Below are 25,858 nucleotides of genomic sequence, written 5' to 3' on the forward strand. Positions count from 1 at the left end.
CACATGTGATGTGAAACTTTGATAATATGAGCACATGCGATAATGCTGGCAGTGGTCGCATTCTAATGATCGAGAGCTCACGCACCAGCACCGTTACAATTCAGTTACAGTTCAGAGCCCTGCTCTGCTGGCTTTTTAATTTTCTGTGGAAAACTCTAAACAACGGCTTCTGTAGCAAACATTGTATACATTCTTATTTCAAAAAAGCCCTCTGCATAGCAGCCGATCCCACCCACCCAGTCACTCTGTGCAGCATTGGTCTGCCTCTACCTCACTTGTCACTTTTACACTTACAAGCTCTGTTGCACTACATTGTTCACATTGTTCTCATGGTTTGCACTCTCCACCATGTGCCCTTATTTGTATATTGTGTTAAAATTTTATTTATACCTTGGTATTTAATGTTACTGTTTGTATTTAATGTTACTTGTAAGCACCATGGGTCTGAGAGTAACGAAATTTCAATTCTCTGCATGTTCTGTACATGTGGCAGAATTGACAATAAAGCTGACTTTGACTTTGATATAATGCAGAATCATTTTTTACACTCTGTTTCTCCCAGCTGAGGTATACTCATTTCTCTAAATCGCCACTGCCCTCTGCTGAGATGTTACCGAGTCAGGCTGCAATAACAGGGACAGGATCTAGGCGCCGTCAACAGGCCACAATATTCATAGAGGGGGCAGGAATTTGTCAAAAATGCTTGCACACAATGCCTGGTTTAAAAAATTGTACACAGGAAAATGACCTTTCCATTTTATCTTGCAAGATATAGTGGTGTAGAGGCCTTAAATCCAGGGCCAGCTTTGTCTCTCTCAGATTGACAGCATGGGCGGTGGTGTCAGGGTGGAATAAACACCTCCCTGACAAGGCCTTAGGGACAGGACACGTAGTCTGATGTTTGTGTATTTTAAGTAATGTAGTTATGGATAGCATCATCTTGCGGTGCATGACGGGGCAAGGGCCCGTTCAACACTGCTTGCAGTTTTAATTATTACTACTTAGCAAATCCTCAGTAACGTCTGTCAGTAACTGCGAGAGGATTGGTGCCAGGGGCGGCGTTACCGTGCTGTTGAGTCGTTTCTGCATTATGCACAAGAAGAAGAAGACCGGAAGTTTGTGCGTCGACTTCCGCTCCAGTCGGAACTACAGTAACTACGTCACTGCAGCGCTAGCTGGCTAGCTAGGTCAAGCTGCCTCTCGGCGGGACGCTGCCTACATAACGCGTTACAAACAGGCTGCGTCCTGCACAAACCTGTGTTTTCCACATTTTACACCAAACAGCCAGCAGGCCAACAGAACTGATTACGTTGCCATCGGTAGGTAATAGGAAACAGCAGATCTGCATATGCGTGAAAGCGGACTGCTGGCTAGCATAGATGGATATGTGACGTTGGGAAATAATTCCGCGCTCCTTCTTCGTGTTTTCATGCTGCGCTGTATATTATTATTATTATTATTGGTGCTATGCCAGCGCGATTTTGGGATGAAGATTTCCGCTGCTTAATGTCCGCTCGGCACCACAGGACTGTGCGGTCGCGTTTTCTGTCTGTCTCCTACACGCGTCCACGCGTGGGTTACAAAGTCAAACTGAGGACCCAGGGGTCTGCAAATCGGTGAGTCCCACAGCGAAACCAGCTCAAGCTGTCACCGTAGTTTCTGTTCTGTCGTCATCATTCATTCGGAGCGACATGTTCATTTCCATGTTTACGGACATTATATGCATCTGAACACTGCTGAGTATAAAACGATAATGGGTGTTCTGGTAGGAAATTACAGATCATATTGTCACCTCGTTGTCTGGTATACACATAGTGCAACAATAGAATGTAAATGATGACGTGTGAGGGGACGTGGATGATTGTTTTTTTTCGAGTGAAATATTTTATTTACCTCTGATACCTAAACAGTAAATCTCAATGTCAGTGTAGAAGTTTCTACAATGCTATTTAAAAGTCTAATTTTCTGTATGAATATGACAAAAAAGATTTTTGCCTAATAAATAAATAGTGAAATGTATACTTTTATTACTTATGAGGAGTGTGTTGCAAAATGACGTATCTGTATGTGGCAAACATTTGTGAGGCTTCGGTTTCAGTATCTGGGGTGTACAGAACACTGGTGGATTTCCCCAGTAAATATTCACTTCATGTCCTTCCACAATATTTTGATTGTATTCACTTTTTATTTTTGCCTTGGTCAGTAATAGTTAGTTGTTACATGAATGATTGCAAGTTGTCATGACCCAGATGTGGCAAAACAGGCCAACCCACGATCACCATGGTTCACTGCTTGCTATCTGGATTTCTTCTGTGTGAATGGGTTCCATTTTCCAGCCCCAAACACATGTTGTGAACATCAGACTTCGATAGATCCTTGTTCTTTCATGATGCTGACTGGCTGTCTAACATAACACTTAATGTCATGTCATATCGGCCAGGAGCAAAAGGCATGGCCAGAAAAAGACTAATCATATGCAACCAAATTTCACAGTATGTGAGGTTACACTTCACTTGGCTGCATGAGTACATGAAGGCCATTAGTTTTGGTGTTTTCATATTTAATTTTCATTTGTCTTAAGCCATGACAGCTGCTCTATACTGAGTATTGCATGCAATAGCCTTACCCCATATTTTACACAAGCCCACAGACAATCCAGCCCTTTTTTCACATACCAGTGGAAACATGGAAACAAGGAAACAAGATGAGTGCCACAGGGCAGATACCAACGCTTGAAATATTTAGAAATGGATGTTTAGTTTCGGGGGTTTAGTCTGACTTCTCCATGCTGTGTTCAAATACAGGAGACTGAGCACAGACCGTGGAAAAAGTATTAGCAGAATTACAACATTAAAAATACATGTAAAAGCTCATTTTCAGTCCTTTTAGAGCTTCACTGGTAAACTGGTCATTTTCACCAGCAGCCAGTGTGACAAATACTGGAGGGAGGTGATGTGTTCTGAAGCTCTGCTTTAGTCCTCTAGCGTCTGCAATATATTTACATTTGCAGCATTTGGCAGATGCTCTTATCCAGATCGACTTCTATAAGTGCTTTACAATGTAAAATGCAGTGGGATGCATGTGCTTTCTTTTGATGTTTTCACACTGTTCCCAGTTCACGTTAGACCAGGATTTGTACTAGAACAGGGAAATGAAAGTGAAATGAAAGCAGGGCCAGGTCATAGAACTTGACTAAAATCCATCATATGTATTTATTTGTAACATTACGGGAGGAGGTTAACAGGATGCTATTTTTCACACGGTCTCCAGTATTAAGTGTATCAGGGTCACGCTGTAAATAGAGCATTGATGTTTCCGCCTGCAAAACTTGGACCAAAACCATTCGCACGTCAACCCCATGTAGTAGCCGGGAAAAGGTGTGGTGTGAAATGAACACTTGCATGTGATGCATTAGTGATGCAGGGTATTTTGACACTGTACCACAATACCACAATTTGAAAAGATATCCATTATCTAAATTTAATTGCACAATTACCATTAGACATGCAATTTTCCAGAGCATTGGCTTGCAAATAATTTCTCATGTTTTCCTGTCTGCTTTACAATATGTTTAATACTAAGTCAAGTCAAATCAACTTTAGAACTTTAGAGCACTTTAACAGCATTTCCTCTTCACCAACGTGCTGTACAGACATAAAAGGACACACAGATATACATAAAAAGAACACAATAAAATACATGGATGGTAGAAGCAACATAAAGGGATAAATAAGTAAAATAAGCCAATTGCAAAGGCTCTGTCACCTTTCTACTTAAGGCGAGATCGGGGGACATGGAGGAGGGCATTGCTGCTTGATATTAACGATCTGGGAATTGGCTGAAGATGAATAAGATCTGTTATGAAGGGTGGGGCCTGTCCATTTAGGGCTTTAAGAACCATCAATAAGATTTTAAATTGAATTTGAAAATGAACTGGCAACCAGTGCAGTGACGCAAGAAGTGGGGTAATGTGTTCTCTCTTTTTAGTACCAGTCAGCAAGCGCGCTGCAACATTCTGGACCAGCTGAAGCCGTGATAACAGTGACTGTGGGAGACCAAAATAGAGAGCATTGCAATAGTCAAGCCACAATGTAATAAAAGGATTTTTGGCCTACATAAAATCATTAAAAAAGGTTTAACTTGAGCTATTCTCAGATAATAAAAACTTGACTTAACTACTCATCGGCATAAAAATTGAATGAAATATCATACTTTCTTAAAATGGTTTCTAGTGAACCATTTTATAAAGAAAACCGAAAAGGGCCAGGTACAGAGCCCTGGGGCTCCCCATAGTGAACAGGTGCCCAGGAGGATGTATAGTCACCAATGCTGACCGAAAAATGTCTGTCAGAGAGGTAGGATCTAAACCGTTCTAGTGCATTCCCTTTAATACCCACACAACGCTCCAGTCAGGAAATGATTGTACTGTGGTCGACCATAACAAATGCTGCTGTAAGGTCCAGTAGTACGAGGATTGCATAATCCCCAGAGTCAGCAGCTAATAAAAGATCATTCTAAACCTTCAACAAGGCTGTCTCCATGCAGTGGAGGCCTTTAAAACCAGACTGTAAAGGTTCAAGGATCTTCTTCTTATACGAAAAAGAGGACTGGATCTGGAACAGGATCAGGACCATTATCAAGTAAGCTTAATAATAGTATAATTATTGGCAATAAAACTGAGAGGGTGGTAGTAGCCTAGTGAAACCCCACTACCATTGTGTCCCTGAGCAAGACACTTAACCCTGAGTGTCTCCAGGGGGACTGTCCCTGTAACTACTGATTGTTAGTTGCCCTGGATAAGGCCGTCTGGTAAATGCTTTAAATGTACATTTTAATAAAAGGATGGGAAGAAATGATGAAATGAATAGAAGATATCTACCAGTAAAAATGTGTACTTGGTTAATGTTTTGAGTTCAGGCTTGTAATCAGACAGAATCCTACAATGTGCAGCATAGTGGCGAAACTCTGCCATTCCATGTCTAGTTCTAGTTAAAGACTTTATGATGCGATACATGAACTACATTCCTCAGTCAACTAGCACCCACCCTCAGTGGCTTCAGAGATGTATTCTGAATTATTTCCGAAACTCAATTCTGTCACTGACTGGAATGGGGTTCTTCTGTTTTCTTGTGAGAATTCTTGCAGCTGCATTTTGAATTGTGTGTGATCGATTTGACTTGATTTTCCAAAAAATGCTTGATCAGTTCCTCTCAGCCCATATTGATCATTATTAGATGCATTTGTATTTCATCCTCACCAGCTGGGCAAATTGTTGGTCAGGTCAGGTTCTGAATGGTTTGTGAGTTGTCAGGTTCATGCTCTCTGGCTGTGTCCCATGATGAGTTATTCACTGGCTGAATAACAGTCACCAGGTCACCGTTGGGTGTCGGTTCCTTCAAGCCATATCGGCTGTGGTATGCGGGCTTGAGCTGGGATCTCAGCACCACGACTTTGTGCGTGTGGCTGTCCAGCATGCTGCTGGTTTTAGTTCTGGTGTAGTATGACTTGTTTACTCACAACATGCTGACCTTTGCTGGCAATAACTGCGTTTACACCAGTAAATAAAATGGCGTTTCTTCTCCCTTCTGTACTTTTCTGAGCATGCAGTCTTTTTAAATGGAATGGGACAATCTGAGCAGGAGTTCATCATGTGTAGGCTGACAGAAGGACACAGGGATTGTCATCATGTCTGCATCAAGGTCAACAATGTTTGTGACAACGTCAGTGTGTCCCAATCACCTAGGTATCGTCACCTGACGTGCATCCTGGCTGTAAGCTCTCCATGTCATTTTCTGATTGGCTCTCATCGCCCCCTGCCCACTCCGATGGCATCCCTGATCCAGCGAGCCCAGTCCTGGCGAGACAGGCAGCTAAAATTAGCTCCTGTAATGCAGCATGGGTAATCCTCCGTCCCTCTGAAATGAACACTGCTCTCACTAGTGCAGAGAAGCTTAGTGGGGTCACCTCGCTTTCATTCATTCACCCTCCCTCCCTCTTTTTATTTTGCTGAAGTGGTGGCTTGAAGTACTGGTGGAATTGGTTTTGCCTGAAAAACATGCATTGTTTGAGTCGTCTGTCCTTACTGGGTGCTAGACTGTGGGACTCGGCAGCATGCTGAATCGTTGGACACGTCCCATGGACAAATTTCACTGAACGGACGGGGTGGGAAGTGTTGAAGCTGGATGTGACTTTGTTGACTGTAAGTTGCATGACTTGCAGACCTCTTATTTTATTAGATCCTCTTGTATCATTTTATGGCTTAGTTTTGATTTCACTCACGCACAACCAGGCACACATTTTAAATATGCAGTGCACTGGTACAATTTATAAAACAATACTACAACACTACGCAATAATTGTGAAATTTTACTTGTCTTTCTGTGAAGAATATCTAGCCTGCACCCTGTTTTTCCCCCAAAAAATATTCAAAAGTGGGGAGTGTTGACAGTCAGGAAGCTTAGTTTCAGTTTTCATCGAATGCTCATGAGAATGATAAAATATGTCTGGGCGGTTTGGTAGTGTGGGCTTTTCTGACCATAAAATTATCTGTGTTGGGGTATCTATTAGTTGGTTTTGTTTTTTTTTTATTTTATTTTAATAATAATTTTATTCATGTATTGAGCATAAAGTGGTACTTCAAAGAGGTGATAAAACTCATGTCTGGGGCCACTCATGCCAGTTACACCAAGTAAACTATTTAATAGCTAAACTTTTTCTTGGGAATTATTATTATTATTAGTAGTAGTATTAATATTATTATTATTAATAATAAGATTTAAAGACAAAGCTTTAATTGACTTAATTCAGGATGAATATTTAGTAAGTATAAATAACGTGAAAGGGGCCAATAAGGAATCCCACTCCATCCAGTGTGAAGCCAGGTAGATATCACACTGATCCTGTCTTCCTAGAAGCGTCTGGCCTTAAAAGATGCTTTAATCTTGGCTGGATGATGTAAGGAGTCCAGATCTTGAAATCTCTTTTGCGGCTTGTACTTTACCAACGATGTAATGTTGTTTGTAGGAAGAGCTTTCAATCATTAGCTCTCTGCTGACATCACTGAACCACAGATCCCCTGTCCATACTTGTGTATACACACACACATACATACAACAGCTAGCCCCTCGTAGGTGTGACATATCATCTCGCTGGCTGGGGGACAATAACTTGGTTTTCCATAATAAAAGTGTGTGTGTGCGCGTACGTTGCAGGTGTGCTGCTCTAGAGCAGGAGTTCTGTGGCAATGATCTCTGAATAATATTATATTTTGGCACCCATTTTAATAACGTTGTCTTATAAGTGATAATACAAAATAATAAATTGATCAGTATTATGTGTTTAGCTCATCTATGCTGTTCAGTATGGATACAGGATCAGAAATCTGTGTTTGTGTGTGAAAGGTATGATAAGGGCCTGTACTAAATGTGCATTAATCAAGTCTAATGTGTTTTCCCTGTCCGTGAGTGGAGGACTAGTCCTGGTATGACATGGAAACCTATTTATCACACGAAAAAAGTTCTAATGTCTGTTTTGAATCTCTTGAGGGGTTTTCTAATTTTATACCAAACTAGTTCAGCCTGATTCATCAGACTGACAAACTATATTGGAATATTGGAACTCTGATGTGCTTACATTTTGGTGTGTTGGGGTGCATTATGCTGCTGCCCTTAGGGAATCATGTAACTATGAAGAGGTGAGCAAAAATAAAAAAACGATTTTTTAAAGCACCACTCTGAACAGCGTTTCTAATGCCGCTTTCCTGATGTGGCACCAAGCAGCGTGTGTCAGTGTGTGCATCTGCAGGGTAGTGTAGAGAACAAGTTCTGATATTCAAACAAATCCTGTTAAATTTTTCTGATTTGTATTGTTTTTAATAAATTATTTATTGTTCTGGCAGCTCAGGTGGCAGTTTAAAAAAAAAAAAGGATTTGGCAGGTGTAAAGCATGCATGTGTGTGTTTTTTGTGTTAGTCCATTTTTATTTTATTATTATTATAACAGCTCGATGAACAACATTTTCTGAAGATTTTAGTTCTGTTTTTGAATAAATGGTTTGAAATGAATGCTTTTTTTATCCGATTCTCTGATTAATAATTATTAAGATATATGTTCGTAGCAGCTCTAGTGTTCAGACACAGCAGGCTCAGCTTTTTCATCGGGTGCTGGGGATTGATGGTGTGGAATGCTGATTTGAAGTCTATGAACAGCATTTGTTCATATGTGCCCTCTTTATCCAGGTGGGTGAGGGTACAATGTAGGATGAGGTGGCAATGGCATTGTCCGTGGAGCGAATTGCAGTGGGTCCAGGCTAGGGGTGTTGCATCGATTATACAATTAATTTAATCACAAGCAGACATGGACGATATTGCATTGATGCAGTGCAGAACATAACATTTCCTGATCCGAGTACAGCACTGCTCCGGGTGCAGTTTCACGCTGCAGCCAGCAGCCTTGTTCTTGCACCGTGGTCCTTTATTGAACGCTGAATGCTGTGCTCCATGACGTATCTTCATGCGACAGGCTCAAAGCGGGCTTACCTGACACCACGGACGTCTGAACCAGCCGTTTTCTGCCGTTTGTTGCATCAGGGATGTACGGACTGAACACATCTCATTGTAGCAAATCCAAGCATCCGATTACGAAACTCTTGCATTTGAAAAAATCATGTGGCCATGTAGAAAATTAATGGGATGAGCCATGATTCATTGATGATCGTAATTGAATCGTGATACCAGTGAAGGTGGAGGGCAGCACTGCGATTATGTTTCAAGACCAGCCACTCGAAGGTCTTAATCATCATGGGTATAAGTGCAACGGGACGGTAGTCATTGAGATATGACACTGAGGACAGGTTGCTACAGGTTTCACTTTCCATCTTCTTGTGCACTGATTGTCTGACCACTGCCAGGTTGATATTTTCTTTTGGTATGGATTAGTATGGATTAGGTCTGAAACAAGTATTCAAGTAAGGAATTATTTGAATTCTTTGCCTCAAGGCTTTGTTTAATTAGTCACCATCTATTATCGGATCACTCCCTCTTTGTAGACTACTGCGCCGGTGTAATTTATTTTACGCTCCGTGGCAGTGGCGAATCATTATGATATCGGTGTGGTTATTTTCTCTACCCAGTAGGCCAACCACTGCCCCATAATTGGTAGGATATTTCAATAGGTAAGATGAAATGCCAGGACACTGGCAGGGGATTCAGTGCTGGCCATGGGGCGGGGCTGGCTGTATTGCAGCCTGCAATGAGAGGCTTCTCAAAGTTGAGAGTCAGTGGGTAACTACAACCTCCACTCCTATAGATGGCACTGTACAGCTGGACATTTGAATTACTGGCGGAGCGAAATCGCAAAACATGACAGGCAGAGCGTCTGTCATTATAGTGGCCCGTTCAACAAACCAGGCAATATGGACACACAATTTGCAAGCTCTCACGCTTCTGGTAATTATTCAGGCAACACAACCAATTTATGCGTTCATTTTAGCAGGAGCCCTGTATTTATTCTACAGAAGCCTAGCAACACAATGACAAGGTAAGCTGGAGACCGCAAAGAAACTCCCATCCATTTTGCCTCAATTACAGTCTAATGCCTTTTATCTCAATGTTTTTGGTGTCTGCTACTGTTTATTAAAATTCAAACACAATAAAGTCTAAATTCAATTCTGAGTTATGTTGTTTTTGGCTGAATTTTTAATGTAATGTATTCCACCCAGATCACACACAGCATCTTGAATTTCAGTTCTATTTTTACATTTTCAGTGAACTGCACAATATACAGTATCATGACCTATGTGTAGTGATACGTATTGTATCGTGAAATCCTTGCCAATACACAACCGTAGTATCACGATTAATTCATGTTTTGTAGAGAGTTGTCACTCACACACTCTCTTCAGACCCTTTAGAGTTTATTGTAAAGTCAAAGAGATTTTGTTAATGTCTGCAAAACACAAAATGTGTCCTCTGCATTTATCCCATCACCCTTAGTGAGAAGTGGGCAGGCATGACAGGCACTGGGGGAGCACACACAACAACATGCACAACTTCACACGCAAAAATCTTTTTGATTTAGCACATGCTGAAAAATACACTGCAGCTTAAGCTTGACTCATTAGGTATGTTTCCTATTAGCAAAATTTACAAACCAGAGCTAGAAAAATGTGCCCATGTACAGCATCTTTGTGAAGTGCTAGGCAATGAATGACAAACATGTACTCGGTAGTTAACAAATGAACTGGCAGATGTATTGTGTAATAAACCTATATGTATGTATATATTATTTTATTATTAATAAATTCCAGTGGTTTATACTTGCCCATTTTTTCAAGGACACATTAAGGACTTTACGTTCACTTGCTGACTGATGATATATACCCACTGCCATGTGTGAAAATGAGAGATAATGAAAGATAATGAGATGTGGACAGCTCTTGACTACAAACTTTGCTTTGTTCCATTGGTCCTTTTATGATTTTCTTAAACTTTCTATTTGCTCGGCAGGTGGCTGTGGTAAATCTTCCCCACAGTGCTGCTTGGGGGGGTGGTATCGACTGGCTTCCAGTGGACGTGACCGTCGGGCTGGCTCCTCCCCCGCTTGGCCGCAGCCTGCGCTCTCAGCCGCCTCCTCCCTGCTCGCCCGGCCTGCGCGCCCATGCCCACAGTGCCACACGGCCCTCCAACGCCATGTGCGTCCCGCACACCATGGAAGTGGGCAAGCACAGCGCCAACCAGGGCCATCCGGGCAGCACCCGGGCTGGCGGAGTACCGCTGGAGCCCTTTGTGCACCAGGTGGGTGGTCACACTAGTATGATGCGTTATGATGACCACACCGTCTGCAAGCCCCTCATCACCCGGGAGCAGCGCTTCTATGAGTCCCTACCGCCAGAGATGAAGGAGTTCACGCCGGAGTACAAAGGTAAGAACTCATTTCTGACCTCCATTGGGGGGTAAATGTATGCTTATTTGGGACATCAATTAATCTGATTCATTTTCAAAAGTGATGTGAGAAACCAGGCAGGTGATGAATGCTGCTTTATAGAGCATCCCATGGTTTTCTGTAGTGACTGTGCCATAAAGATTGGACACTTTATGGCTGCCATGAGATGAGGTTCTGTTAGTCACATCTACATAAAATCTCTGCAGGGGTGCAAGTGCCTTTAATTATGGGATGTTCTGGGGTTGGAAGTGTTCTCAAGTCTTTTTGTTAAGCCTTTATTAACACCCTTATTCCAGACTGCTCTAAAATGAAAAGGAAAGAGAAAATCAAATGAAAATGAGTAAAATTACAATATCGATACCGGTGGTTTATGATATATTTCTATAGCTCCAATTTAAAAGTAGAACTAAGAAGAGTTCAAACTTCTCTTTAGCCTGGGGCGCCCGGGGAGCAGTGTTTGGGGACAGTGCTTTGCTCAGTGATACCTCGGTGGCATCTTGGTGGTTTGGGACTTGAACTGGCAACCTACTGGTCACAGGTCTATTTCCTTAACCCCTTGGCCACCACTGCCTTCTATTTCCATTGAGAGTATCTGTACATCCTGCTGTACTTCCTCTCAGTCTTTCTGACCTTTATTTCTCTCCTCTATAGAATATAATCTCCCCCTCTTTGTGGTCTCTTCCACCTGCACCCTACTACAGTGCACAATGTCAACAACAATTTATTTCTTATATAACCCAACATCACATACAGTTTGTCTCAATGGGGTTTGACAGACCCTCCAGTTGACCCTTCTGCACACAAGGAAAGATTCCACACAAAAAAACTCTAGGAGAGAGAAAAATGAAAGGAAGAAACCTTGGGAAGGAGTGACACAGAGAGGGACCCCCAATAAGAGAAAAAGTTCTACAGTTGTAGAGGTGGAGAAGTCCAAAGTGCAGTATAGAGTATCTGTCCATGTTTGGAGGTACTGGACAGTGCAGAGTAGGTTTTCAGAGTAGGTTTTCAGAGTCCAGTGTCATGCTACTGGTCCATTTGAAGATCCCTGAAGCTTTAGATGTTACAGTGGTGGTGGCGGCTGTGGTGATCCTCTGGTTCTTCGTTTAGCAGTTGCCAGGAACCAGGGTTTATTTGCTGGTCTCTTCACTGGGGTCTGCCAGTAGTCTGTGCGCTTGATTCAGTGTCTCAGAGAAAACAAACAGAAGCAGCGCAGACGGTGGCATCGTACGACTGATACTGAAATATGTGGTTATAGTGGTATATTGGTGCTACAGTGGCCCGGTACCCTAACTAGGACAGCCTAACTAAGGTGAATTTAACACTGTCTGTGCTTAACAGGGGGACTGTGTGATAAAGTGGACTTGACACTGTGTCTGGGACTTTAAACAGAAGAGAAAACAGGGACTGAGACAGTGTCTGAGTCCCGGACACTGACTGGCAAGCCGTTCCACAACTGCGGAGCTCTATATGAGAAGGATCTGCTCCCAGCTGTGACCTTCTGCACCTTTGGTAACAGTAGTGACCCCGCACCCGTTGATCGAAGGGGACGTGGCGGGTCGTAAATAACTAAAAGTTCACTCGGGTATTGCGGGGCGAGACCATTTAGGGCTTTATAGGTCAAAAGTAGGATTTTGTAGTCAATCCTAAATTTGATGGGTAACCAGTGCAGTGATTGTAAGACTGGGGTGATGTGGTCAAATTTCCTAGTTCTAGTTAGAACTCTGGCTGCAGCATTCTGTACTAGTTGGAGTTTACTCATGCACCTACTAGAGCATCCAGACAGTAATGCATTGCAGTAATCTAACCTTGATGTAATAAAGGCATGGACCCACTTTTCTGCATCTTGCATTAAGATGATGTGTCTTATGTTTGCAATATTTTAAGGTGAATTAGAGACTTGCATCAATGAGGACTCCTAGATCCTTTACTTCTGTACTTGGTGAAATAGAAAGTCTATCCAGAGTTATGATGTCAGAGAGCTTACCTCTGGCTGCTTGAGGCCCAAGTAAAAGAGCTTCTGTCTTTTTAGGGTTTAACAGAGGAAAGTTTGTGAGCATTCACTGTCCTTCAGAAAATTCTGTTCTGTTCAGCTGCTGCCTCTGATCTGGCATTGCTGATAAATACAACTGTGGGTCGTCAGCATAACAATGAAAGCTAATGCTGTGTTTGCAAATGACATGACCTAAAGGTAGCATGTATAAGGAAAATAGCAACAGACCAAGGACAGAACTTTGTGGAACACCAAACTCTACTATGTGAAGATGAATCCCCATTGATGTCCACAAATTGATAGTCAGATTCCCTTAATCCCGATAACATTCTCTAACCTGGCAAGGAGAATGGCGTGATCAATAGTGTCAAACGCTGCACTCAGATCAAACAGGACAAGCAGCGAGATGCGTACCTGATCAGAGGCCAACAGCAGGTCATTAACCATTTTAACCAGCGCTGTCTCAGTGCTATGATGAGGTCTAAATCACAATTGATGTACTTCATGGATGTTATTACTGTCTAGGTATGCACTCAGCTGCTGGTCTACGACTTTTTCTAAGATTTTTATATAAACAGAAGGTTGGATATCGGTCTATAATTTGAAAGCTGACTGCGATCAAGATCAGGCTTTTTAATCAGGGGTCTAATGACTGCTACCTTGAACGATGTTGGTATGTGGCCGGTGCTAAGCAACGAGTTATAATTTTAAGGATAGGATTGGGTGCTATTTGTTTAAGGAAACTTGTAGGAAGTGGATCCAATGCGCAAATACATTGATTTGACGATGAGATTAGCTGAATTAATTCATGCTTTTTAGGAAGGTTGAAGCGATGTCAGCTATTTGAAGAGTATTTTTCTCAGTAATATCGACGGAGCTGTTTGTTATGCTTTAAATCTTATCTCTATTCATAACAATTTTAGTATTAAAGAAATTCATAAAATCATTGCTACTATGTTGATATTGAGTGTCAGTTTCTGTCTTATTCCTGGTTAGTTTGGGTATAGTGTTATAGTATAGTGCCCTTATTACACCTCGCACTGCACCTCGTATACTCCGAGCCTCCAGTACTGCTCGCCTGGTCCCTCCATCTCTGAAGGTAAAAGGAAAACATTCATCTAGACTCTTCTCCGTCTTGGCCCCTCGGTGGTGGAATGAACTTCCCCTCGAGGTCAGAACAGCTCAGTCACTGAGCACCTTCACACGACAGCTCAAGAACTTCCTCTTTAGAGAATATTTTGATTAACTTTTCTTATTGTCGAACTTGTGTACAGAATCTACAACAGAGTGAATAAAAAGATTGTATTCATAGTTGGGGTCCTAGTGATCTCTTCATCAATGGTAACTTGAAAGCACGTTGTAAGTCGCTCTGGATAAGGGCATCTGCCAAATGCCGTAAATGTAAATGTAACTGTCATAAGCAAACATCATAGTCCATCACTATAACAAACAAGAAAGGGCTGATCCTTGGTATAGACTAGGCTTGTCACAATAATGAAATTTCCATAGAGATAGTAAGGATGATATTCTATACTACAGAGAGAGAAAAAACAAAACGCACCGTGCTCATGCTTTTTACATTTTCATGTAAACATGGGGTCGTCTGGGTAGCCAGGAGAGTGGCTGCCCACTGCAAGTTGAAAATTGTTGTACTCTGCCAGTGATTTCCGTGAACCTGGCATTTAACTATCGACACCAGTGCTAATTGATGCCAAATGTTAGTATCATTTAGTATCTGAGAATCAATTTTTGACAACATTAGTGTAGACCCACCTCCACCTTGAACACATCTGTCAGTCCTACTGCAGACCTCACCACTGTCCCAAGTATACATTAAATGTTGCATATCATGCTGACCTCTGAAACCCCTTTGCCCACTGGTTGAGTTATGATTGAGTTGGTGTCTTTTATATGAAGCACACCCCTCTGCCCATCTTCCCCCATCAACTAGAAACTACACAAGTACACATACAGAGACAGGCACAAAACCCCTGTCCCTCTGCAGCAAACCCCAAGGGCGATAAAAATAGGACTGCCCCCACGGGCCTTGCATTGTTGATGTGTGACACCATGGTAATATGCTTCTACCTCAAACTGTAGAAGCATTTGTAAACTGGCGACAAGGCTAAAAATAGTTACGGGGTTGGGGAGTGTGTTTGATTAAAGCCTCATGGGACGCAGGAAAATGGCTAAACTGAGTCTGCCTCCCTGCTGTTGCTGTATATTTTGGCAGCATCTGGTCATTTAGTGTAGTGACCCATGGCCAGCAGTTCGGTAACTCGTCTTTATGGGGCAGTGGTGGCCTTGCGGGTAAGGAAGCGGACCCGTAATCGGAAGGTTGCCAGAGAGTTGTTCCACGGGGAAATGACTGTCACCTGTCTCCCAAAATACATTCAGATATATTTTATTCAAAATACTCCTCAAACTCAGTGTTCTTTTTTCAGTCTGTTCTTGAACCATTTTTTTTATTTTTGCAGCTGAATGCTTATCCTTAAAAAAAGTACTATCCAGCCATATATCCACCACAGTGTGGCCCTTTAATCCTTACGCTTTCCCTCAAGATACTCTAAACAGTATGATCTTTGGTCCATATAGCCCAGTGATGGTAACGAGAGTGTATAATAATGTTTGCTGATTGTTCAGCAATTGTTGGTGGATCATGAGAAAGTTCAAGGTTTTGACTTTGCCATCCAGATTCTCCAGATTCTCTCTGAATCCCCACCTGTGGATCTATGAATTCTGGGTGCCAATTACTTCCACTCCACAAGGGCGTTGCAGGGATCACACTGGATTGGCATTGCTCCAGCCCTTTAAGTCCTATGTAGAGTGCAGCCAAAAACCAAATCCCTAATGCTGATCAGAGTGAGCCTTTCCTGAATTAGCCCGCTGTTAGCCAGCTTCACCCTCTGGCACAAACAAACGGAATGTCATTTGCCAACATGCACACACACGCACAGGCTCCTATGATGGCAGGACTGTCTCCATTCATTAGATTTTGGTGTCTGCTACAGTATTATGCTGATCATTTAAACCAAATAACCCACAGTCCTACTTACAAAGCATTATACAAAGTTCATAATTTCTTACCTATACCCACAATATATTCCTTTTGGGACTTTTAGGTAAGACACTTTTTTTTTTTAGGTTAGACACTTGGATTTTCCACTCCAATATGCATTTGTACAACATGTTTCATTAAACAAAAATTTCATAATAAATGTATCATTGAACCATTTATCCTACAGGAGAACATTAAGCTACATGATTCATGAAATCAATGTATTTCTTAGGCATCAACGTATTGACAATCTAAATATGCTTACTTTCCTTCTTCTGTTTAATACATCTTTAAAACATCTTTCAGAGACAAAAATGTATAAAATCAAAATCAAAATTTATCTTGATAACTCTTTCACAGCTGGGCATAGGGCAGGGGCAGTGGTGGCCTAGTGGTTAAGGAAGCGACCCCGTAATCAGAAGGTGCCAAGGTGGCACTGAGCAAAGCAGCGTCCCCACACACTGCTTCCCGGGAGCCTGTCATGGCTGCCCACTGCTCACTCAGGGTGATGGGAATATGATGGCAAATACCAAAAGCCTTTGCAACTTAGTTAAAGTCTATTTGTTTGTTTTTTTTAATTTTTTTTTTTATGATATTCATGTAGCAGTGTCCTCTGATCAATTAGGTCTTACACAAAGAGCATGTTATAGTGGCCACAGAGATCTATTTGATGAGACTGTTTGCCAGTAGTAGCCAGATGATTGTATTTGTGTTTGGTATGAGGGTTCCTCTGTTTCCCGCTACAGGTGTGGTGCTGGTGTGCTTTGAGGGCGACTTGGATGGCTACATCAACCTAGTGGCATACCCGTACGTGGAGAGTGAGGGGATAGATCAGGAAGAGCGGGAAAGGGACCAGCCACGCCGTAAGCACTCCAGACGCAGCCTCCACCGTTCCAGCAGTGATCACAAGGAGGAGCGGCCCACCCATGATGGTGACAGTGCTGACAAGTGAGTTTGAGCTTGTTCATCTTTTCCTGATGGAGGATCTTTGCTTTCATTTATTTAACTTTTATTTATTTGTTTTTCAAATCACACTGGACCAGAACATTTTAAATATTCAAACAAAGGGGGCACTAACATATTAGTCTAGTCACATAACAACTGAAAAGATGACCCATGCTTCTTACAGACCATTTAGTCTACAGTCTAATAGGAATCCTTGTTTTAGTCAACTTTTTCATGGATTGTATTTGTCCCCCCACTCCTCTTGACTTGGGAGATCACATTTCAGGTATCTACATTACCTGGTCACACAGTGTTAACAGTAGGGATGTGATGAGACGTGTCAGTTATGAAGCACATTCTTCTTTCTTGGATGTCGCCCCCTACCCACATCACTGTAAAACTGTCAACAATGACCCTGGGCTTCCAGTTCATGTCAGACTTGACTTTCTCAGTTGTTCTTGAACATTATAACTGGTCACCACAGCCACCACCACCGTAACAACTAAAGCTTCAGGGATCTTCAAATGGACCAGTAGCATCATAATGTACACATATTTTGCACCATGACGCTGGACTACACTTTGGACTTCTCCACCTCTTCAACTGTAGGCATTTATCTCTTATTGGACAATCACCAACCCTGCACTGACACCATTTGCAGGCTCACTCTGCCCTGGAAGGGGGTCCCTCTGTATCACCCCTTCCCAATGTTTTTTTTTGTGTGGAGTTTTTCCTTGTGCGCAGGAGGGTCAAGTGTGGGGGGTGTCAACTGTAGGGTCTGTCAAAGCCCATTGAGACATACTGAATGTGATTATGGACTATATAAGAAATAAATGTTGTTGTTATTTTCACAACACCTCCCAATAACTTGGACTTCTAATTTTTTATAATTGGAATCTCCAGATGTTTAGAAATTGCTCCTTTCTGTTGTGTGTAGACCTACAATTCTCTTCACTGAGCTTCCTACACTTTCTTATTGTTCTCTGTGTTGATCAACCTAATGAGTGCTGCACAGACAAGTTACCAGCTTCATTCACTGACGAGAACTTCATTTCTCTTTTCAAATGAATCTGTTTTTCTTTCATAAGTACATTCCTTTTGAAAATGCTGTGCTTATAATGATAATGGTTTTGCATAAACATTATGGCAACATTGATGGGAAACCAGTGTCTCTGCAGGAACTGGTTTGAGGTGCTCAGAACGTACTATCCAAGGAATCAAAGTCCAAGCAATCAGCGGTCCTTTTCATTTGTGATTGTACCGTATTGTACAAGTGATAAAGCTTCATATTATTAAAACCTCCAGATTCCTCACAATAATTACAGGACATATTAACTAATCTAACAGAGTGACCCTTATTAAAAATGGCGGGTGTGGTTTTGACCCGGAGTGGATTTTTGAAACCTATACACTTTTTTTTTTTTTTTTTTTTTTTTTTTTTTTTTAAATCTTGTCATTCCAGCCCATAAAAAAATAGTTTAAATCAATTATTTATTGCCATTGCCATTCATGTTGTAAACTTTAATCCACAACTGGATTATCCATAATATGGACATTTAAAACTTGATTCGCACAATCCTGAAAACAATATCCTGAAAACGTTACTTTTACTCAAATACATTTCTATATGTCCTCATATCTGACACAGATTTTCCAATATCTAAATGACAAAAGCAATTTCAGTCATAATCCAGTTCTGAGACAGCAAAAATTCCTATCTCGGCCTTGTCAAGTAGTCTTGCAATAGTGATGTCAGCATTGCAATATGCCAATGTGATTGTAATTCACCTTGATTGGTTTTCTAGGTTTCAGGATATTGCTGACTTTTGTTCAAAATATATATATATTTTTAAAGAAATTTAATAGTAACCACTCATTCACCTTAATCTGCTGCACAATAGTATGTGGTGCCATTTCTTCCCATTGCAACCGTATTTCGTTCAATACACAGTTTTATTTAGGCCTGTCAGTAACACAATTGATACATGAAAGTGTGTATGTGTATCTATGATGTAGTCATTAACAGCCTTTTTTTTTCTTTCTTTAAATTATGATGTTTTTATTTTTCTTATTTAACTTGTTTCAATTATGACTGAGCGAGAGGGAAAAAAAAGAAAAGTTGGGGAGGTCAACATATGGAGGAGGGAGAGGGCAGTCACCAGCCACCATACAGAAGCACCGGGGGACAGCTCCGCCGACAGCTGGACATGCCCGGGCAGACTAGGTCCTGGGCCCAGTGACACAAAGACTCCCTGCCAGGGGCCAAGCAGAGCCAGGAGGACCAGCAGGCACCAACCAACAAAAGCATGCGTTCCCACCCTCATACACACACATGCAGATAGTCACACATTCACACCAAACATGGAGATACACAAAAATAAACGCTTTATATACATTCACACTCCCCGTACTTACTCTAATCTCCCAGAGGGGCAGTCTACCCCTGGGGTGGTGGCAAGAAGACCGCCCGGTCCCCGCAGCAGCAAGGAAGCCCATCAGCCCAGACCCTGACCCCCAACCAGGGTGTGAAAAGTCCCCCTGCTTCCCCTTGCCTGATCAAATGTGGTGTTGGTGTGTTTGTTGTTCCAAAAAACTTTTAAAACAATGGAGGGTTATTGAGCTGACAACCCTCTGCCAAACTGCAGTTGGTGTGAACTTGGCCCCTCCCAAGAACCCTCAATGTCAAAGTGCAATTAAAATGGAGAAGTGGGCACTGGTACCAGAGGAAAGTCTGAATGAACAGACTGCCACCTGGATGCCATTCAGTGTGCCCACCCCCAAGGTGTATATGTATGTATAATGACAGGGTCAGTAATGAGAATGTTAAGTTGCGATGACTTCAGGTGGCCACGTAGAGACAGAAGAGGAATACCTCCCCGATGCACCTGCACCTCAAGGACCTACGTGTGAGCTGGTATGACTGAGCAGGAGGGGACTGGGAGGAAAGCACCTCCCGAAAAGCCAGCTCTCCTTCTGTCCCCCATAGGCACACCCATTCCCCAAAATCCACCCGGGGCAGGGAGATTGGGCTCAACTTGACTGGGGTCCATGGCAGTGGTCCTCCGGGCCAGACCACCGAGGAAAACTACACCCACCCCAGCATTAATTCACAGAGTACATATAACAATAGACACTCAGGTTGAGTCCATCCTCCACCTCTGATTATACATCCACTCTACAGGCAGGGGAATTCATCTCCCTGCCTGCTAAAGAAGCCCTCTGTTCCACCATCAAGTCTAATAAAGCTTGATTATGGCAACCTTGATGGGAATCCAGTGTTTCTGTAGGATTGGGTTTGAGGTGCTCAGAACGTACTGTATCAAAGTCCAAGAAAATGATCTATATACTGGTTGATTTTAAGATTATTTTTTCAGTTCATGGAGACAGTTTTCTTAGCAATGCATAAGGCAGTGAAAGCCATTTGAATTGTAATAATTTCAGTGGTGACACAGTCTATGATGCCCAATAAGCAGACTGAATCTTAAATCTCTGAACCAGGTGGACAGAACCAAAGAGCGTGGATGCTTCAGATGGGTCTTGATGAATGTTTTTACAGTAATTTCGCAGATTCCGAGATGCCTGAAAACACCAGGTGTTGCTGTTGGTGTGGAGATTGTTAAAGTGAAAGTGAAGTAATTGTCATTGTGATACACAGCAGCACAACACACGGTGCACACAACAAAATGTGTCCTCTGCTTTTAACCATCACTTGTGCTGCAACTAGTGCGAGGGCGAAAATAGATAAAAACCTAATTCTGACAGGAGTGTAGCAAAACTTTTCAAAAAAGATTTTTCCAAACTTATCTTTTATTCCATTGTTTTTCTCCCTCTTCCCCTCATGCAGTTTGCAGGACCTGAAGAGCCCCAGGCTGGAACTCCATAAACACTCGGAGGTGCCATTCCAGATGCTAGATGGGAACAGCGAGCTGAGCTCTGAGAAGATCAGCCACAACCCATGGAGCCTGCGCTGCCACAAGCAGCAGCTGAGCCGCATGCGCTCTGAGTCTAAAGACAGGAAGCTCTACAGTATCCTGTTTCACATAACCTTACCCACTTCAGTCATAAGTTAACGACATCACATATTTCTGTGTGATGAAAGTTTGGTATACATGTGGTTGATTACTGGATCCAATGATGGAAGAAGAAAATTCCTTAAGTATTTTGTTGTTAAATTGCTATATACATTTTGCCTACTATATATCCACCCATTGACAGGTAATAACATAATAACCAGATCGTATACCTGTCATCACAGCAGCACCATGGGATTACCTGCTTCTACAAAAACAGAGCATGTACTTGTCAGAAGTATGTATTACTGGCTAATAATGCCTGTTTGGACTGGACTTTGTGCTGCTGCTGTTAAGCACTTTGAAGGAAATTAAACTACCAATTTATGAAGGGATACATCAGACGGATCTTAAAGGAAGACCAATATGCTTGACCAACTGAGATGTTTTTGGCATTTGACATTTGAGTTTTTTTTTTCTTAAATTTTCTTGCACTAGGCCAATGATTACAATTTCCACCTACTGCACCAAAGTGCCGAACCTAGCCATGCTGTCCATATCGTTTATGGATAGTTTTCCTCTAATAATTGGTGGTAAAGCGACCTTCCCTGACTTGATTTCTTCCAATATAAAGCTTATCAAAACACATTTACTGGACACATTTCTTTGCCTGGTATAATGACTGAGAAAATGATACCAGATCTTCACTGGCCAATACAGTTACACTTTATCCTCAATGTGAAAAATATAAATATATTTCAATTCAATCACTTTCTTACAGAATAAAAGAAATTGTCAATGCGTAAATCGATTGTGTCCTTGACATAAATCCATTTCATAGTCAAGTGAAAAACAGTACGTTTAAATGGCCAGTGAGGTGACGCTGCTATTCATGGTGTACATTTACAAATAAATAAAATATTCTTCACTTGCAAATGTGTTTACTTAGCTGAACTTATGAGCAGCGTTTAGACACCCGCATCTGGGATAGGTGATCCCAGACAGCTGTCAGTCTTCAGGAAGTAAGCTGCAGTCAGTTTTATTGGAGCTAAATATTGTCCTTCAATTGCATCACATTTTGCTATATATCATGCTAATTTGGTCTAACTGTGAAATTTTAGATTATTATGGTTCTTAAAAATGACCTTAACCAATCCAAACTTGTTAGGTTGAGGGCAGTGCAGCATTGTATATTCTATAAAATATGCAAATGTCTACAGAGAATACTAGGTTTAACTGTAATATTTCTGGACTCTTATACCTTGTTTTGGAAGACTAGAAAAACTTTTGGAATTTATGAATAGGGTAGTCCTAGGAGTTACAATTCTACACTATCATGACATATTTTCCCCAATGTCCTAAAGCATTTCATTTGGGAAAAGTGCTTCCTTGACTCTATAACCTCCCAGAATTCCTACTGTTGGAGAATGTGGTTCACCACTTCAGCTACCCCTGCATCCTGGACCTGAAGATGGGCACCCGGCAGCACGGTGATGACGCGTCGGAGGAGAAGGCAGCGCGTCAGATGAAGAAGTGTGAGCAGAGCACCTCTGCTACGCTGGGAGTCCGGGTGTGCGGCATGCAGGCGAGTCCGAATAATTACCGCGGCTTTCACCCTTTTGCACTTTACTTGAATCTGGAAAATAAACCTTCACAATATTCAGCATAATGCTTAAATTTGTGGCATAATAACTAAAGTTGTGTAGAGTTTTGTGGAGAACTCCAGTAAATACATCCCCAAAGCTGATCATCGTAATACACTTAACTACTATTACACTTGAATTACTACTACAATTACGTGGTCATATAATCACAATATTTTCTCATTAGAATATACAGTATTCCATTTAGATCATCCAAAACATGCTAATAATAATCAATAATATTGTATGTCTCTGCCCGTGCAGGTGTATCAGACGGACACGGGTCATTATCTTTGCCGGAACAAGTACTATGGCCGTGGCCTGTCCATCGAGGGATTCCGCCACGCACTCTTCCAGTTCATGCACAATGGCAGCCAGCTGCGCCGGGACCTGTTCGAGCCCATCCTGAGTAAGCTGCGCAGCCTGAAGGCCGTGTTGGAGCGCCAGGCCTCCTATCGCTTCTACTCAAGCTCACTTCTCATCATCTATGAGGGCAAGGGGCTGGAACCCCACTCCTGGCCCAAAACGGACACCCTCTCTGCAGAGAAGGATGCGCTATCTGGTCCAGAGGCAGCCCTAGTGTCCCAGCCTCCTGCAGAAGCCACCGTGCCCACCCAGGAACAGCCCACTTCCACCGTCCCCCACACACTCACAGACACCCGGCCCCCACAGGCACCTAGCGTGGACGTGCGGATGATAGACTTTGCTCACAGCACCTTTAAAGGGTTTCGGGATGACCAAACGGTGCATGATGGCCCAGACCGGGGCTACGTGTTGGGACTAGAAAGCCTCATCAAGATTCTGGAGTCGATCATGGAGGAGAACCAGTAGCTGAAGCAACCAAACTTTACTTCTTTACTTTTTCTCTCACAACTGTCTTTTGCTTCATACCTTCACGAACAGGACCCAATAATAAGCACATTTCAAACTTGTGTTAGGAAACAGGGAAGCATGGCTCAGCCTCTGGAAGATTCTGACAGCCTTACACTGGCAGCAGAAGCAGGAGGGCACGCCGCCATCCTCCAACTATCCGTGGCGCCACCATGTGGTCAACCAAGCCATTACATTAGAAGTTCAGGGGACAGTTTCTGCCAGAGCCTCAACTCAGGGCTGGTGCAGGGCTGAGCCTTGTCTCAATACTGTGGGGTTTTGGCAACGCAGGAACATGGATGTGCCTCACCTTTTCCAGGAAGGGTTTGGGACATAACAGATTTGGAGGTGCACATAAGTGTTAATTAATTAAATATCAAACCCATCAGTATTCATAGTCTGGCATGGAAGAGATGTGACCATCAGATAATGGTCTTGAGTGTTCTCAGAACTTTACTGTAAGGGGAGTTTAAAGCTTCCGCCTCTCAATGTGTAAAGACTACCAACCCTTTTCCTCTCTGCAACTATTAAACTCATACAACTGTGTGATGGTTTGACATAAAAGTGATTGCTCATGTTGTGTTTCATCTCCTTTTCACCTAGTGATATGCCAGTGGCTGTTTTACTCTTAGTTTCCTCAGTCCTTGAGAGACATGGTTGCTGCTGTAACGGTTGAAGCTGTTGTGTCGGCCAGTCTCAGCTCTTCTGTTCAATGAAGCTATACCTTGCTGTGCGTCCACCAGTCCAATCTTGTGGTGTTCCCAAAGAAAACCCTCCCCACAATCATTTGCACTGTAGAAGGTGTCAAAAATTAAGTATGATTTCATTTTATTTAATTCACTTTGTTTTCTCATTGAACCTTTGTTGTCATTGTATTACATAGTGGGAAATTGTCCAGTGCACTTCAACTCGTAGCAAAAGGGAAGAAAAAAGCCTTTGCTTTGGTATTTCTGACCACCACTGTGGGTCAATCAGTCCCTGTAACCATCAGTCATTGTATTAAAAAGTGATTGTCTTATTTCCTGCCTGCGGCAACAGAGCTGAGTGTCAGTGGTGTGGTCATGGTACCATGCCCTGCATCCAGACCTACAAGGGATATGATCGTCTTTTATATGTTTTTTGGAAACAGAGTTTGACTGGTTCTGTAATTTACAGTATGATACTGTAGTGACACTGAATTATTGTGAGTCAACTGTTGCCCGTTTCCAACACAGTGTTTCCTGTCTGTGCTATTACCAACCTGTACTGCCATTCTTTCATTAGTCTGGTATAATCCAAATAAAGTTTAGCAATAGATTCTGATGTCAAGCAAGTATCATCATCACAGTTTTGACTTGGGGAAAGCGACATTTCAAGTGCCACCGATGTGAACTTTAGTCAGTATTTGTCAGGTAAAGAGGTGTTTTTTTAAAGGGTTGGTTGTAAAAGAGTATATTTGTATGTTATGGACACATGGCAGACTATCATACAGTGTAGATGAAGGAGAAATAAGAGTTCATGAGTTCTAGACCTCTTTACTGGACTTTTTTTTGTCTTTCAATAGATGTGAGCTATTTTACTGGTAGAGAAATATTATTACCCCAAATATCTTTTTTGTTGCTGTTGCATGGATGGGTATTTTTTTAAGAAAAGTTATAATAACATCTTTATGACAACTTTGAATGTGAGCTATTAAATCATTTATTTAAGAGCAGTGCTTGTGTTTTGTTTTTGTCCATAATAAAGGCTGGTGACTTACGGTACTATGCAGGTGTGAAGAAATGCCATAAACTGACTATAGTTTCAAAAATAAAATTCAATAGTTTGTCAATTAACAAAATACAGTGGATTAAAAAAGAAATCAAATCCATATTTGGTGTGACCTCATCAATACCGCCACATATGCTTGCACACTGTGTTTGAAGGAACCTTGCTGGCGAACTAACCACAGATCTTCTTGCCTGTAGGCTTCTTCAAATCCTTCTGTCTCTTCATGTAATCCCAGACAGATTCAGTGATCCTACACAATTCCTGTCTTTTCTGTAAGATATGATGCTGCATTCAAGGCAAAGGTTAGTAACATTAAATAATGGTTTGGTTTCGGTTTTCCTGTTTGCTCACTTTGCATTTTGTAAATTGTTAATTAACCATTTAGATTTTTGAAACCATTTTTATTGCACACCTGACTACTTGCTCTGTACAGTAAATCATTCATCCTGTCCCTCCATTTTCCAAACCTGATTATCCCAAAAATTATCCCCAAAGGTCAGGAAAATTTGTGGGATGGAGAATTGCACACACACAGACATATTGGAATATACTCCAAATGACCCCACTTACCACTGTGTCCCTGAGCAAGACACTGAGCAAGCCTCTAGGGGGACTGTCCCTGTTACTTCTGAATTACACCTGAACTACACCTT

General features: G+C 42.0%; 1 protein-coding gene across 4 annotated transcripts; it reads left to right on the plus strand.

The window, feature by feature from the left end:
* The first annotated feature begins 1,140 nt into the window (after positions 1-1,140).
* Positions 1,141-25,144, plus strand: ip6k1 (inositol hexakisphosphate kinase 1). Of its 4 annotated transcripts, none has more exons than XM_028967201.1 (6): positions 1,141-1,616; positions 10,505-10,919; positions 16,735-16,936; positions 20,778-20,959; positions 22,353-22,528; positions 22,851-23,417. In XM_028967201.1, exons 2-6 carry the CDS (start codon positions 10,688-10,690, stop codon positions 23,415-23,417), a joined length of 1,359 nt encoding a protein of 452 aa, XP_028823034.1. In that variant the 5' UTR covers positions 1,141-1,616; positions 10,505-10,687. The 4 variants fall into 4 exon arrangements, with proteins under 4 accessions (XP_028823034.1, XP_028823036.1, XP_028823035.1 ...); XM_028967203.1 differs by having other exon boundaries at positions 1,141-1,319; XM_028967202.1 differs by lacking the exon at positions 1,141-1,616 and adding an exon at positions 5,421-6,199.
* The last annotated feature ends 714 nt before the right edge of the window (positions 25,145-25,858 follow it).

The sequence above is a fragment of the Denticeps clupeoides genome, unplaced genomic scaffold (genome assembly GCF_900700375.1).
Source record: "Denticeps clupeoides unplaced genomic scaffold, fDenClu1.1, whole genome shotgun sequence".
NCBI lineage: Eukaryota > Metazoa > Chordata > Actinopteri > Clupeiformes > Denticipitidae > Denticeps > Denticeps clupeoides.

Coding starts and splice junctions, on each gene's coding strand:
- ip6k1 (XM_028967200.1), top strand. CDS start 10,472: ATGATTTTCTTAAACTTTCTATTTGCTCGGCAGGTGGCTGTGGTAAAT. Junction 10,920..16,734: donor GTTCACGCCGGAGTACAAAG/GTAAGAACTCAT, acceptor TTCCCGCTACAG/GTGTGGTGCTGGTGTGCTTT. Junction 16,937..20,777: donor GATGGTGACAGTGCTGACAA/GTGAGTTTGAGC, acceptor CCCCTCATGCAG/TTTGCAGGACCTGAAGAGCC.